General features: G+C 32.6%; 1 protein-coding gene across 1 annotated transcript in view; it reads right to left on the bottom strand.

The window, feature by feature from the left end:
• CEP192 (centrosomal protein 192) overlaps window positions 1–16,105 on the bottom strand; it is a 160,271-nt gene that overhangs the window by 40,818 nt on the left and 103,348 nt on the right. The window contains exons 30-36 of the mRNA XM_074202081.1: window positions 12,979–13,127; window positions 9,915–10,145; window positions 5,622–5,747; window positions 3,886–4,029; window positions 3,588–3,651; window positions 706–845; window positions 236–328 (exon numbers count right to left, since the gene is read on the bottom strand). Coding sequence (XP_074058182.1) covers window positions 236–328; window positions 706–845; window positions 3,588–3,651; window positions 3,886–4,029; window positions 5,622–5,747; window positions 9,915–10,145; window positions 12,979–13,127 — 947 coding nt within the window. The remainder of the gene's footprint in view (window positions 1–235; window positions 329–705; window positions 846–3,587; window positions 3,652–3,885; window positions 4,030–5,621; window positions 5,748–9,914; window positions 10,146–12,978; window positions 13,128–16,105) is intronic.

Genomic DNA, 16,105 nt, shown 5'->3' with positions numbered 1-16,105 from the left:
CTCCCTTGTTGTACACTGAAACCAAGATTTTTAAAGCTCAATATCTAGATTTGGGTGTTTGTGTGTAAAAATTAAGGTTTTGACTAATAAAAATACTGACTTTTTCAAACAATTCTGAAAAAAATTATTGTATTTTTTCTTACTTAATCATGTTAATTTCACTATATTTTTGAAGTGAGATTCTCAAAAGTTTTTTTTGAAAAATACTATCACCTAGACTATTGATAAGGCTTACCTTAATATTTAGGTGGACATCAATATTTCCAGCATTTTTCAAAGGCAAAAATTGTTTTGTTGATGAACCCATACTGGCAAACAAATGTATACTCTAGGAGAAAGATATCAGCTTGTTTTTTTAATGAAGATTTTTTTTGGATTTTTTTTTAAATGAAGAATGACTTATCACTAAAAGAAAAGTATCCAAGGCATTTCATGAATTCCTTAACTATGGTAAAACATCTATCAGAATCAAACTAGAGAAAACACTACAAAGGAGTAGTGATCAGCATCAAAAGAAAGAACTGAGGCAAAATACTGTATATATGATCCCACAAAGCAAAGCTGAACTTTAATGCAATATAAAAACAGATAACAATAAAAGACTGAAATGAAAAATAATACACTTCAATTATCAAAAAAAGGAATTAATACTAAATTTTAATTCTAAACTATCTGAAAGATTAGTTTTTTTCATAGTTATAGTACCTGTAAATCTTTTGGAGCATGTATCCTTGCTATTCCTACCCTTGCTTGAAGAGCAACACTTTTAATAACAGTAGTAGGGCTTGGGCTATCAACTTCCACATCAATTCTTGCCAAGAATTCTTCTGCTGGGCCCAGGTTCCCTGTAAATTAACAATGATAACATAACTATATATATTACCAGCTCATTTTGATAAAACTGTCTGTTCCTAGTCAAAATCAGAAACTAAAATTTCAAAGTGATATGACTCCTTTTTTTGGGGGGGGTGGCTTTTGCAAGGTAATGAGGTTAACTGACTTGTCCAAGGTCACACAGGTAATTTTTATTAAGTGTCTGAGACCTCATTTGAACTCAGAACCTCTTTACTTCAGGGCTGGTATTCTGCACCATCTAGTTGCCCCATTACTTTTTTTTTTTTTTTAGGTTTTTGCAAGGCAACCGGGGTTAAGTGGCTTGCCCACACAGCTAGGTAATTATTAAGTGTCTGAGACCGGATTTGAGCTCAGGTACTCCTGACTCAAGGGCCGGTGTTTTATCCACTACGCCACTACGCCACCCCGTCCTATTACTCTTAACATGTTACCAATTATATGACTAAAATCAAACTGAACTTTGAGTTGATCATGAAGAATACTAGTGTTCAATACTCTACATCACTGTATTTAAAAGAAAAACAACCAAAAACAAGTTCTAGTCCCCAAGGAGTTATCAGTGGGATACACATTAAAGCATACCATGGATAACTAGGACCAAAAAAAAAAAAGTCCAACTATAAAGGAATCGACAGATATCATGTAAGGAAAAATATTTATCAGGAAGTATTAAAATAAGCAAATATTGGGGCAGCTAGGTGGCGCAGTGGGTAGAGCACCAGCCCTGGAGTCAGGAGTACCTGAGCTCAAATCTGGCCTCAGACACTTAATAATTACCTAGCTGTGTGGCCTTGGGCAAGCCACTTAACCCCATTTGCCTTGCAAAAACCTAAACAAACAAACAAGCAAATATTATGTAACCAAAAAGGGAGGTCAAGGAGAATCTAAAAAATTCTACATAAAAAAGTTCAACAGAGCAGAGAAAGGAAAAACTAAGAAGAGACATTAAGATGAAGTTTAATTCAAGGACAAAAACTATTTGCTTTCTATTTTTTTATAATCTCACTGTGCAAGAGAGCCAGATGTATACCTGCAACTAGACAACTCTCAAAAACACACCAAATTTTTTTCATTTTTTAATAAACTCCAAACCATTAAGGGACAGACTATCTGGCTTCTGCTGAAGAATTATTCACAGAAAAATTATCTAGTAACAATCATTTTGGGATTAATTCATTTGTCATGAATAGCTTATTTCAATCTTCACCATTAAGTCACATATACAAAGAAATGAAATTATCAGGTATGAAAACATTTTGAAAAACCTAATAATTTTTTGGAGTACTCAACCCAATCTACTGCATCATTATAGATATAGAAAGAAGGAACACCTGAAACAAACATTTTTTAAAAAACTCTCATGCATTGGTATATAAGAAAAGCCATACATACCTTTGGATCCCCATTTATTTCTTTTAAAAAAGTGAAACAAAACCAAAAACGATCACTCCCTTAATCTGATCATGACTTATTGAACAGCCACATTTCCCCTGATTTTAAAGACAAACTAAACAGAATCAACAAGTAGCTGCTCTATGTATAGTCAGGCATTGTGTAAGGTATTGGTGATGTACCTACTAATAACAGCCCTGTCCTTAAGAAGCACATGTTCTGTATATGTATTTGTGTAAACATTAGGCAAAATTGAGGTAGAGGCATTAGCAGAGGAAGGAATTAGAGAAAACCTCATGAAGGAAATAGCTCTTGAATTGAGCTTTGGAGAAAGCTAGTGATTCTAAGGGTCAAGAGAACTAAATTTTTTTAATAAAAGGTTATGTAATGTAAAGAACTGGTCTTGTAGTGAGAAGAGTTCAGCTCTGAATTTACACACGTTATTACAATTTCAATTTTCTGATCTAAAATCATGTGACCTACTTTAACACATGGTTCTGATGGAATTATCAAGTGAGATAATTATAATGCATTGTAAGGCACCATTTATGATTGAAAAGTCTCAAATGAAATTTTAAAAATATCTTTTTAGCAATTTCCAGTATATAAATGGCTATCTTGAAATAAAGCCCTAAGGACAAAGAATAATACAAATAATTGATTGGTTGTTTTCCCTTAATCTTAGGACCCATTTTAATGAATAGAGTCAGCATCAATTTCTACATAATGTAAAGATCTTAAAAATAATTAAGTAGGTCAAATATCCCTCAATAATAGTATATAGCAGCAGCAGAGCAACAAGAAATGGCAGAAAATGGAGATGCTTCTGGCTGCCCTTTAGAGTTTCAAAGCACACCCTTCACAACAACTCTTGAACTAGTCAGTCCAAGTATTAGACCTACTTTGCAGCTGAGAAAACAAGTTTAAAGAGATTAAATAAATTTCCTAAAATAAGATAGCTCTTAAGAGAAGAAGCAGGAATTGGGTACAGATCATCTGATTTTAATGACTTCTTTGAACCCTTCTTCTTAGAGAATGCAACTTAATAGCAACTTTGGATATGATTAAGCTTAGCCAGGAAAATAATTATTACAAACTCAAAATTACTTAAGCCTGAAATAATCATGTTTGTATTGTTATGATTTTAAAATACTATAACTCACTATTCATGAATATATGTAGCTTTATTTATCTTCATTTAATTCCTCTCTACCCCATGTGCACATTATTTAAATGTTCATTCCACCATATATTAAGGTTAAAAAGCCTTAAATTATCCAAAAGTATTAGAGAAAAAAATGTATAAATTAGACAATAGCATCAAAATGTTAAGAAAATACCTGAAACAGAGATCTGTTTTTTTGGACTATGGAAAATAACCCAAATCTTCAGAAATTCTGGATCCTGGAAGAGATGTTAAAACAAACATACACTGTTAAGATTATTTAAAAGAACATTATAACAATCTTTATTTTTGGCAAAAATGGACATTCATTACAAAGTAATTTAATGAAAGAATTCTTTGGAAAACTTGCACTCTGTCCTTTATTTAAAGTAAATATTACCTAGCTATGTGACCATGAGCAAGTATGACAAAGTATGACAAAATAAAGTAAATATTAAAAACAGTGAACTTACATGTCCATCACGACTGGCATACATCACATGGTTTATAACAGAAGGAGTTGTGAGCTGAGCAATGACATCACTCTGAAGAGCAGTTTCTAAAGAAGCATTAACTGGTTCTTTAGAAAATGTGAAGCAACGCCACGCTATAGCATTCTGTTTGGAAAACACAAAAATGAATTTCAGTAATGTTAACAGTACATTTTTTTAATGAACTTATGATTTCTTCTTTTTTTAAACAGTATTTTACTTTTTAAAATGATATGTAAAGATAATTTTTAACATCTATTTTTTAAAAATTTGAGTTCCATCCCTCCCTCCCTAAAAAAAGTAAGAATCTTAAAGAAATTATATACATGCAATCATGTAAAACACATTTCCAAATTAGTTGTGTTGTAAAAGACAGAGATCAAAAGAAAAAAATGCAAAAAAGATAAATAGTATGCTTCAATAAGCATTCAGCCTCCTTCAGTTCTATCTCTGGATATGGATGGCAATTTCCATCATGAGTCCTTTAAAATTGTCTTGGATCATTGTGTTGCTGAAAAGAGCTAAGTTACTCATAGCCGATCATCGAAAAACATGGTTGTTACTGTGTACAACATTCTCCTGAATCTGTTCTGTTCACTTTGTATCAGTTCCTGCAAATCTTTCCAGAGTTCTCTGAAATTTGTCTGCCTGTCATTTCTTACAGAATAAAAGTACTCAACTACATTCATATACACATTTTTTTCAGCTATTCTCCAATTGATAGGCATTCTTCAATTTCTTGTTCTTTGCCATCACAAAAAAACCTGCTATAAAATATTTTTGGGCATGTACAGTCCTGTGAGATGTTAAGGAGCTCCTGCTGAGATGATTCCTGTATCACTGATGCAACCAGCACTTCCAAAAAATTTATTTATTTATTTATTTTGAATTTTACGATCTCCCCCCCCCCCAATCTCGCTTCCCTCTCCCTCCCCCCCCCACAGAAGGCAGTCTTTTAGTCTTTAGATTGTTTCCATGGTATACACTGATCTAAGATGAATGTGATGAAAGAGAAACATATCCTTAAGGAAAAAAATAAAGTGTAATAGCAAAATTACATAAGATAACGGGTTTTTCTTAAAATTAAAGGTAACAAATAGTCTTTGTTCTTTGTTCAAACTCCACAATTCTTTCTCTGGATACAGATGGTATTCTCCATCTCAGATATCCCCAAATTGTGCCTGATTGTTGCACTGATGGAATGAGCAAGTACATTAAGGTTGATCACCACCCCCATGTTGCTGTTAGGGTGTAGAATGTTCTTCTAGCTCTGCTCATCTTGCTCAGTATCAATTCATGTAAATCCTTCCAGGCTTCCCTGAATTCCCATCCCTCCTGGTTTCTAACAGAATAATATTGCTCCATCACATACATATGCCATAACAACGGGTACTTTTAGCAAATTGCCTGAGGGCAATGGGAAATCAAATGATTCACCCAGGGTTCACAAAGCAAACCAGTGGCAAAGGTTAGAACCCAGCTCTTCCTGATTCTGAAGCCAGCTCTCTACTATATGATGCTGCTCTCTAAATGAAGTTAGAATTACTTGAAATTCTTAATGTCTGGGAAATACTCAACCAAAATTTAATGGATTTTTAACTACTACTTTCATACTAATACTCATAACAGAATTTTATCACTACTTCAGACCCAGCTATTTCTAAAATTCCAAAAACAAGACAGGTTCTGAATTTACTGGAGATATCTGGTATACTTACTGCATTGATGATGAGCCTAATTGGAATAACAGCATGAGTCTTGTTTAACAGCTTTAATGGGAGAACTTTCCAACTTCCATAAGTTAGATCTCCAAAATCAAGGCAGTCTGTCTTGCAAGTTTCCACCTGTTTTTTTTTTAAATTTAAAAGTATATTTAAATGCTACAATGGGCATAGCACTGTTGACAAGAACATTTAAATTACAGATGAAATTCCACATTGTATTAATTCCTAACAATCTCAGCATAAGCAAATTGCCTATTAATATTTTTTAGAAATTCTAATTTTAAACTCTACTTACAAAATATTCAGAAAATAAAACAAAGAACTTAGCTATATTTAATTAATACACAGTGTCCAAAAGGTCTTAAGGCAGGTTGTTTTTGTTTGTTTGTTTGTTTGTTTTTAGGTTTTTTACAAGGCAAATGGGGTTAAGAGGCTTGCCCAAGGCCACAGTTTTGTTTTTTTAAGGTTTTTGCAAGGCAAATGGGGTTAAGTGGCTTGCCCAAGGCCACACAGCTAGGTAATTATTAAGTGTCTGAGACCACATTTGAACCCAGGTACTCCTGACTCCAGGGCGGGTGCTTTGTGCACTAAGCCACCTAGCCGCCCCCTTAAGGCAGTTTTAAGCTCTACAGAGGAGTCATTTTACTCTAAGACATTTTAGGCACCCTATATAATGATGGAGTTCATTTATTTCAATTATGACTGGCTATACAGGACAACATTTGGGATTTTTTTTTGGCAAAGGTACTAGAGTAGTCCGTCATTTCTTCCTCCAGCTCATTTTACAGATGGGGAAACTTGCTCAGGGTCACATAGCTACTAAGTGTATGAGATGAAGTTTGAACTCAAGAAGAAGAGTCTTCTGACATTAGGCCTGACATTCTATTCATTGCATCACTTAACATCTCACATATGTATTACTTCATCCTAAAATAAAAAATACAGGTTCAAAATAACATAGTTGCTTTTTGAAAAGTTGACAGTAGAATGGAAGGTTCTGAAAGGGGCTAGTACACAAAATGTGGGACACAACTGTCAAATAAATGATTACTGTTACATTAATTCTGTATCAGAATGCATATAGGGAGTTATTTTTGAGACTTAATTTGGTCTTTAAACATAGAAGATATTTAAAATGACAATCTGAGCATGATCACAGCACAAATCAAAAAGGAAAAAATAAGTAGCAAGTGTTATATGTCTCTGTATGCTTTTATATTAAAAATGGTGGAAAGACAAAAAGGGATATGATTGCAGAGTTATATTTCCTTTTTTCCCAAAACACTAAATCTGATGGTGATTAAAGTAAGTTTAAATACTAAATCCTCCAGAAATGTATTTTGAAATGTAAACCTCTTCATCCCAGGATTTCTTCTCATTTCAACTACACCACGTACGGACACTAAATTCAATTTTGAAAATTTGTTATATCACATACCTGCTACTTTTCTACAACTGGTCTGCTGCATATCAAATTTTCAGCTCTGGCTTCAAATGGTCTACAACTATGAATACATTGTTTGAATTGCTGCCAACCAAGCAGAATTAATTTCATATTATTTGCTTCAAAACTGCTTGATGTCTAGTCAAATCCTATTCATTCTATATCAAGATTCATTTATATCATGAGATTTATGCCAATTATTTCCATTCTAAACGCTCTGCTCCTCTGAGCTGCCATTGTATTTAACCACTCTTTGAGCACTCAATCACATACTTCCCCCCTTGAGTTTGTCCATATGCAGGGTAAGTTTTTTTATAACTAATCACTGAATTATTGGTGCTAACTTTTCTTAATAAAATAGATTAGGAAAAGTATTAAAGGAGGTAAATTCTGGGGCAGCTAGGTGTCACAGTGGATAGAGCACCATCCCTGGAGTCAGAAGGATCTAAGTTCAAATTTGGTCTCAGACACTTAATAATTACCTAGCTGTGTGACCATGGGCAAGTCACTTAATCGTATTGCCTTGCAAAAACCTTAAAAAAAAAGAGAGAGAGAAATAAATTCCATAGAATTTGGTTGCTAAGCTTTGAAAATGAGTGAAATGCTTTCTGAGAAGCAGAATATGTAGAGTTAAGAATGGATATTTCGCTCCATATATATCTCTTGAATTTCAAGAAATCCAATTTATCATTTTTCTTTACTATTTAATACTTCTCCACTTTCCTGGATTCCCTTTAACTTATTCTACATCTTACATTCGGTGGCAAATTACTTTTGGAAAGAAAAGGTTCCTGAAAAAACATAAAGAAAAATCTTATACATACTAGACTCCTTTAAAAATAAACCATTAAAAAAATAATAGTTTTATACAATTATTTTCATTGTATATGTGTCTGTATTATATTATGTAGGCATACATAGAGATCTCGTATTCTAGAGTTTTATTCAGATACATAGCTGTTTCAAATCAATCATCAAGCATTTATTTAAGACATATGTGATAGGTTACCGGAAACAACATAAAAAAAAATCAAATAATCCCAGTCCCTCAAGGAACTTATATTTTAATGAGGGAACCAAATGTATAATACTGCTTTACAGAAAAACAATTTTTAGGGGGCGGCTAGGTGGTAGTAGTGGATAAAGCACCAGCCTTGGAGTCAGGAGTACCTGAGCTCAAATACGATCTCAGACACTTAATAATTATCTAGCTGTGTGGCCTTGGGCAAGCCATTTAACCCTATTTGCCTTGCAAGAACTAAAAAAAAAAAAGATATTTAAAGAATTGGGAGAACATTGGAAGAAAGATGGAATCAGGGAAATTCAAATCTATGTATATTATAAACTGAAATTATATATGACTTTGACTTTTCTCCATCTCCTCATTCTCACAAATCTTAAGTATACTGCCATGTATACAATAGGTACTTAAATCAATAATCAGCAAATGAATGAAAAATAATTAAAAATATACTCAAAGCAATAAAATATAATTAGGAAAAAATGAGTTCAGATCTTGAACTGCTCATAAAACTAAGTATGGAATGATGATCAATCTTCTCATGATATATCCTATACATTTCTCAAAAATTTGAAGATGTAATGTTTGAAGATAAAAGTTCAATGTATAGACAGTGACCATTTTAGTCAACTTTTATATATTAGGTTACTGCTGTATAAATTTCTGAAACAAGAAATCAATTTTATATATCATCAAATTTGATTTCATCATCTGAATTACATCATTTCAAACTTCTATAAATTCCAGGTTATTGTTTTCTTTTATTGGGTCAATAATACTTCTCTCTTCATCTCTCCCAATTATGTTCTGGTTTCTACCTGTTCTTCAGCGCTTAATCCTGCTTTAAGAACCCAAATATAACACATCAATTTAGCAATTAACATTTTTAAAAAAAGGAAGGAAAAGTGGCTACATTCCTCTAAAAAGTTAATATTTTTTTAAAACATTTTTAGTGCTTCCTAAAACGTAAAACTACCCAGCTCTTAACTCCATATTCAGTATTTTGTTTTATATGTCTTTCTGGGATAGCTGAGTTTCTCTCAATCAAAAAGGGGTGTGTGTGTGTGTCTGTGTGTGTGTCTGTGTGTGTGTGTACACACACACAGACACACACACAGACACACACACACACACACACACAGAGTTTCAATGCTGGCATTCGATATTTATTGCATATTGCCTCCCTGTTAGACTATAGCTCCTTGAGAGTAGGGACAATTCTATGCCCTTTGTATCCACAAAGTTTAGCAAAGGACTTAAAATATAAAAGGTGTTTAACAAATGCTCGTTGAAAGAGATATTAATTTCATGCTACCTACCCATATGTGCATAAACACATACAGTCACATTGCATGCTATGTATATGTGTAAATACACACACACAAAATACCAATACATATATATCATATAAAAACTGGGTACATGCATGCATATATACATATGCATGTATATACACAAGCACAAGTACACACACACACACATATATACTTCACATGGATTTTATACATAATTCTCACCTTAAGCTGCCTAGGCTAAAATGTTAATAATGATATAATGATCTTCATTTAGAATAATATAAATACTTTTCTCACAATAACACTGTTATATAGTTGCCAAATGATTAATATTTGATTCTGAGAGAAGAAAAAAATGATAATGAAAATGAAGTGACTTGCCTGAAGTCTCTTAGCTATTAAGTGGCAAGAATGGAAACTAACCCTAAATATTTTACTGAGAAACCCAATATTTTTTGTGCTATAACACCAATAAGTACATTGGCCTATTTTAAATTGCCCAAAGCATGTATTAAATTGTGACTTACCTCCACAACAGGATTTTCGGCAATAGCTGTTAAGACAATCCTACTTGCTAAAGCTTCTGCCTGGGCTATTGTATCTAGATCTGATGAAACAGGCCAGGAAGAAACTCTTAACACACATCTGAAAACCCCAGGGTGAGATGGCATGAAAAGCACTTTTATGTCTTCTGTAGTATGTGGTCCTATTATAGTTTTATTTTTGAAAACCAAACAATGGTATGTTGAGAGATCCACCTTTAAGGAGTAAAAAATACAACACACTGTTAAGTAAGCAATTATCTTGGACTCATTTTTAACAATTATTAATTGATGAGAAAAATCAAAATTAAATAAAGCCTAGCATTCTTAATCAAGTATACTCTTCAAAAGAAGTCTAAATGGGGACGGTTAAGTGGCTCAGTGGATAGAACACCGGCCTTGGAGCCAGGAGGTCCTGAGTTCAAATCCAACTTCAGACACTTATTTTCTAGCTGTGACCTTGGGTAAGTCACTTAACCCCATTGTCATGCAAAAAACAAACAAACAAACAAAAAAGTCTAAATTAATTTCAAATGGGATAAACAAGCTTTCTTCCACTCTTTAACAGCCAGTCTTTTTTAAGTGCCCTTTCACCAACCTGGAGCACTTTGCTCTTCCTTAATGACATTAACCCTTGCTGAGGTTTGGAGAGTGATTTTGACTTAAGGTAGTCTTAACTCCTATTACACAATAAGTGGGAAAGACAGGCTAGAAGACAAGGAGCTTACTACATTCATGCTGTAGTGAGGGAAAATGTAAGCTGAATTACTAATATTTGAGATCTCAACACTTTCCCATTAAAACAAAAAACTGTCATAAATGTCAATCAGATGTCCTATATTTCAGGCTTTTCTGGAGCAGTTAAGGAATCAAATCAATATTCAGAACATGATTTCTATGAAAAAAATATTTTTGCAATTCAAATTGGTAATAACTTCTACACAGAAAAATAAAATAAATCAATGGTAAGAAATTAATATTCTATTCCATGTTTATTTTTTGGCATTATAACAAATATTTTTAAATTGGGGCAAAATACATATGCACGTATAAACATTGAGTTCCTTCATATTAAATAAAAAGAAAATGGGAAAGGCAACTTGACAAGGAAAGCAGAAATCAAAGGACAAATGAAAAGAGACATTCTAAAAGTATACAACTAAATCCATTCTTTGTAGCTTATTGTCCTCTTTAGTTAAAATTCAAACTAGATGATTACTACCCCACAATGACCCATATGACCAAATGATACTGCGAGTAGGAAATTCAAAAATATTGCTAAAGTTTGTCAGAATTTGTCAGTACTACAACTGAGAGATTAGATGGGGTGGGGGGGTAGAGGGGGGTTGATGACATCTATGGAAACCAAAACGGATTTTCAAAGCTATATTCTAGAAAAGAAAAAGAGCAAAGAATGAGCAGGATGCCTGTATGTCGTGGTAGATAGTGGTAAAAATTATAGGTAGAGAGGGAGCATAACTGTTTATTTTATTTTGCTTTTTCTAACTGGGGGGGGAGGCTAATGGGTACTTAAAAACCAGCATATGTAATTAGAGTAAAAAGAACAACTAGTAGTCATTTGAAGAGTTGAAGTCACCTGCCACAGGTAAATTATATCCTGGAGAGGAAAAGAACTGGCAGACATGATTCTTAAAACACTTTCAGGGATCTTAGAAAGACTGAAGAATTAAAGGGGTAACAATAATTTAGATTAAGGGAAGAGTCTAAAAATTATAGGCCAAGGAATTTGACTTTTGATTCTACTACATATGTATATATATATATATATATACACATACATATATATGTATGTATATATATACATAAATTAATATGTATATATTAATATGTATATAAATATATAATATGTATATATATAATGTATATATATTAATATGTATATATATATATATTTAAGGGAATGATGATTAGTAATGAAGGTACAGGAAAGGAAATTGTGTGGAAGTTAGTATCAAAATCATGTTTTCATCAAGAATAGGTCATAGGTCAAACTTTTTCTTTTTCAAAATCTTTCTAGATGAGTGGAAGAAATGCAGTAGAGATATAATAGTAAGATTGTTTTAGCAAAGCATCTAACAAAACTTCTCATATTCTTATTTGAAGAAAATGGAGGGAATATAGGTTAGTACAGCAAACTCAGTTATGGTTGAATGATAAAACTGAAATAATCTTCATTAATGGTCTGATGTAGGCTAGAGAAAAAATCTTCAATGGAGTAGGGATTTATACTTGGTCTTATACAGCTTAGCATTTTTATTGAAGACTTGGTTAAAGGGATAAGAAAGCAGAATTCTCAAATTTGCAGAAAGCAAGAATAGTTAATACACTGACTGAAGCAGGATTCAATAAGATTCTGATAAAAGTAGAACACTGGATCAAATAGGATAATGTTTAAAACATAGAATCATAACGAGTCAGTATTGGCAAAGAAAATGTTTTTATAGATATAATTACCTAGCTTTGTGGCCTTGGGCAAGTCACTTAACTCCACTGCCTTGCAAAAACCTAAAAAGGCCTATTTTGTGGGCTATAAACAACTGATTAGCAATTTAGGCTACAGATTTATTACCAACTTTAAGAATAAAAATATTTTTCAGAAACAGCAAGCCCAAAACAACATTCACAGGAAAATTGCAAGAAAAACTATAATGTACAAAAACTTAAGGTAACAAAATGAGTTACTATCTTATTTTTTGGCATTATGATAACAAATATTTTTAAATTAGGGCAAAATACATATGCACGTATAAACATTGAGTTCCTTCAAATATGAGCAGCAAACTGAATATCAAGTGGAAAACAGAGCTTATTACTCTCAATAAATATTATTAGAAAAAGCAAATACTAGAATGATTGAAAACTTTAATGAATAAAGTAGTAAAATCAGGTTTTCCTACTTGTATTAAGAATTTCATATTTTAAAAGGAAAACTTAACACAAGCTACATAATATGAAAAGAAGGAAAAAAGTTAAGAAGATTAGTTCCTGACAATCTTCCATGAGTGACCCTGATGACAGAAAAACTTACCTTTTCTCCATCCACAGTAATACAAAGTATTCCAATGGTAACCTGTAACCAACGATCAGTTGGATTAAAAATACTAAGATTGGTTTGAGAAGCAATGCCCACACAACATGCATGAGGAAACTTCAATTCTTCAGGCACTCTGACATTCCCTGGATAATGATAAAACACAATTAACAGGAATTCTGTGGCTACTTTTTTTCATCAATTAGTTTCAGTTATTTCCTTCAATTTAAAATCAGTTTTATTTTGAATTTAGATCTACTTATGTTAACATTCAGCATCAACACAAAACACTATCTCCTAGCTCCTAAGGAACTCAATATTATTTTGCAAAAAAGCTAAAACAAAATTCACCATTATAAAAATTATTTTTCTTTCTTCATATATGAACTTAAAAATGTTTTTAAATCCTTAAAAATTATAAATTTTCATTTAACAGTTTTGATTCATACTGTTTATTTTCCATGTGAACACACAGGATGTAAATGTAAATAATTTATTACTTTAAAATTTGCAGAAAAGATATAAAATAATAAGCTGCAAAAAATTTAAAACTTGGTTTATAAAGAAAAAGTACCTTAGCTACTTCTATTGGCTTTGTTTGTATTTGTTTGGAGAAGTGTGACTGGAGAGGATGGAGAACAAAAAAAGCAATAAAGAAAAAGTATGTTTACAATAATTCTGTGCCTATTTGTGCAACTAGGAGGTACAGCAGATAGAATGCTGGGCTTGGGAGTCAGGAAGACCAGAGCTCAAATCCAGGTTCAGACAATTACTGAGTAATCTTTAAGAAAGCTTGTTTTGCCTACCTCCGTTTCCTCAACTGTAAAATGGGAATAAAAGCATCTAACTCCTAGAGTTGTGGTAAAGATCAAAAGAAATATTTGTAAAATGCTTAGCACTATGCCTAGTACTTAATAGGTATTATAAATTTTTATTGCCTTCCTTTTTTCTCTTTCCCAAGAAAAAGTAAATTATAGTATAGAAAAGATATGAGCACATGACTTGGTTCAAGAAAGGAATACAGATGAAATAATTAAGAATGAAACAGAAGTAACCAGGGAAACCTATCATCTCTGAATATGGAAGATTTATTTTTTCTTTTTGTACTTTAAAGCAATAAATTCACACAAGGTTCCTTATATAGTCAATTTTAGCAGACAATGAACTTGGTCAAAGACATAGGAACAGATTAAAGTATCTCTCAACTAACAACTGAAAGTGAAGTGGGTTAAACAGGAGGGAGTAAGTAGAGAAGGGTAATAAGGTTTGGAGTGAAGTAACTTGATCAATAATTTGATAGAATTAGAAAACTATCTTGCAAAAGAAATATTCTGCAATCCAATTCAATTCTACAATATTTACTAAGTCCCCATTTGGAAGACATTATCATGTGGTAAGAAAGAATAGTTATCTATTCTCATCTTCAATAAATATCAAAATTAGAGAAAAACTACTTGAAAGAAATTGGGTATTTTTCCCCCGATGACAGCAAAAGGTATAGATGGAATCTAAACTAACCCTAAAGCTGGGGCTGAACAAACAACAGACAATGTCTCAAATCACAGGGTCAAAAATACCTCAGAAGGACAAAGCACTAGGCAAAAATCTTAAAATAGAAAATTTAATAGGGATAAGAGTAGTCATACATTTTAAACCAAGCTAGAAGTAAAGAATATGTCTATCTATTAGTTCATATGAAAAAGATGGGGAAAAGGGCTCTAGCAGACTGAAAGTTCATTGAGTCAACAGTGTGATATGACAACTAAGTAAATTAATGCAAACAAACCACATTTACAAAGCTATAGTGTTCAACAATTTGAAAGGGGGATAGATAACACTGCTGTACTCTGCCTTAATCAGACCAAACCTGAAGTATTATCTTTACTGCTGGATGTAACATTCAGAACATATGATAATAAATTATGAACAACATAGTCCAAGAACAAGAGACAGAAAAGAGAAACACCACTTAAAGTAACTGCAGAACTTAGATCAATGTATACCATGCAAACAATGTAAAGACTAAGACTGCCTTCTGTGTGGGGGAGGGGGGAAGCAAGACTAGGGGAAAAATTATAAAATTCAAAATAAAAAAAAATTTCTAAAAAAATAAAGTAACTATAGACAACAATAAATACTTGGGAATCTACCTCCCACGACAAACCCAGAAACCGTATGAACACAATTATAATAAAGCACTTCTCATCCAAATAAAGACCTAAATAATTGGGAAAAAATTTCAATTGCTCATGGTTAGGTTGAGCAAAGATAAATAAAAATGACAATTCTACCCAAATTAAATTACTTATTCAGTGCCTTATCAATCAAACTACCACATAATTATTTTACCAAGCTAGAAAAAATAATAGCAAAATTCATCTGGAACAACAAAAGGTCAAGGGAACTCACGAAAAAAACAAATGTAAAGAAAGGTGGCCTAGTGCTAACCAGATCTAAAACCATACTATATAAAGCAGCAGTCATCAAAACTGCCTGGCACTGGTTAAGAAATAGAGAATGGAGACGGCTAGGTGGTGCAGTGGATAAAGCACTGGCCCTGGAGTCAGGAGTACCTGAGTTCAAATCCAGCCTCAGACACTTAATAATTACCTAGCTGTGTGGCCTTGGGCAAGCCACTTAATCCCATTGCCTTAAATAAAATTAAAAAATAAAACAAAAGTAAGAAATACAGAATGGACTAGTGAATTAGGATAGGTTCAAAAGAAACAGCAGTAAATAACTACAGCAATCTACTATTTGACAAACCCAAAGACATTAGTTTCCGGGATAAGAAATCACTATTTGACAAAAATTGCTGGGAAAACTGGAAAACAGTATGGAAAAAACTTGGCAAAGACCCACATCTCACATCCTATACCAAAATAAGGTCAAAGTGGGTACAGAATTTAGACATAAAGGGCAACACCATAGATAAATCAATAAACCAAAAAATACTCTAATTGATTTATGGAAACGAATTTATGACCAAACAAGAATTAGAATACATGATGAACTGCAAAATGAATGATTCTGACTGCATTAAATTAAAAAGGTTTTGTACTAATAAAATCAATGCTGCCAAAATTAGATGGAATGCAGAAAGCTGGGAAATAATCTTCACAAC

Source organism: Macrotis lagotis, chromosome X, assembly GCF_037893015.1.
Source record: "Macrotis lagotis isolate mMagLag1 chromosome X, bilby.v1.9.chrom.fasta, whole genome shotgun sequence".
In the NCBI taxonomy this organism is placed as follows: Eukaryota; Metazoa; Chordata; class Mammalia; order Peramelemorphia; family Peramelidae; genus Macrotis; species Macrotis lagotis.
This window is presented reverse-complemented; position numbering and strand designations above follow the sequence as displayed.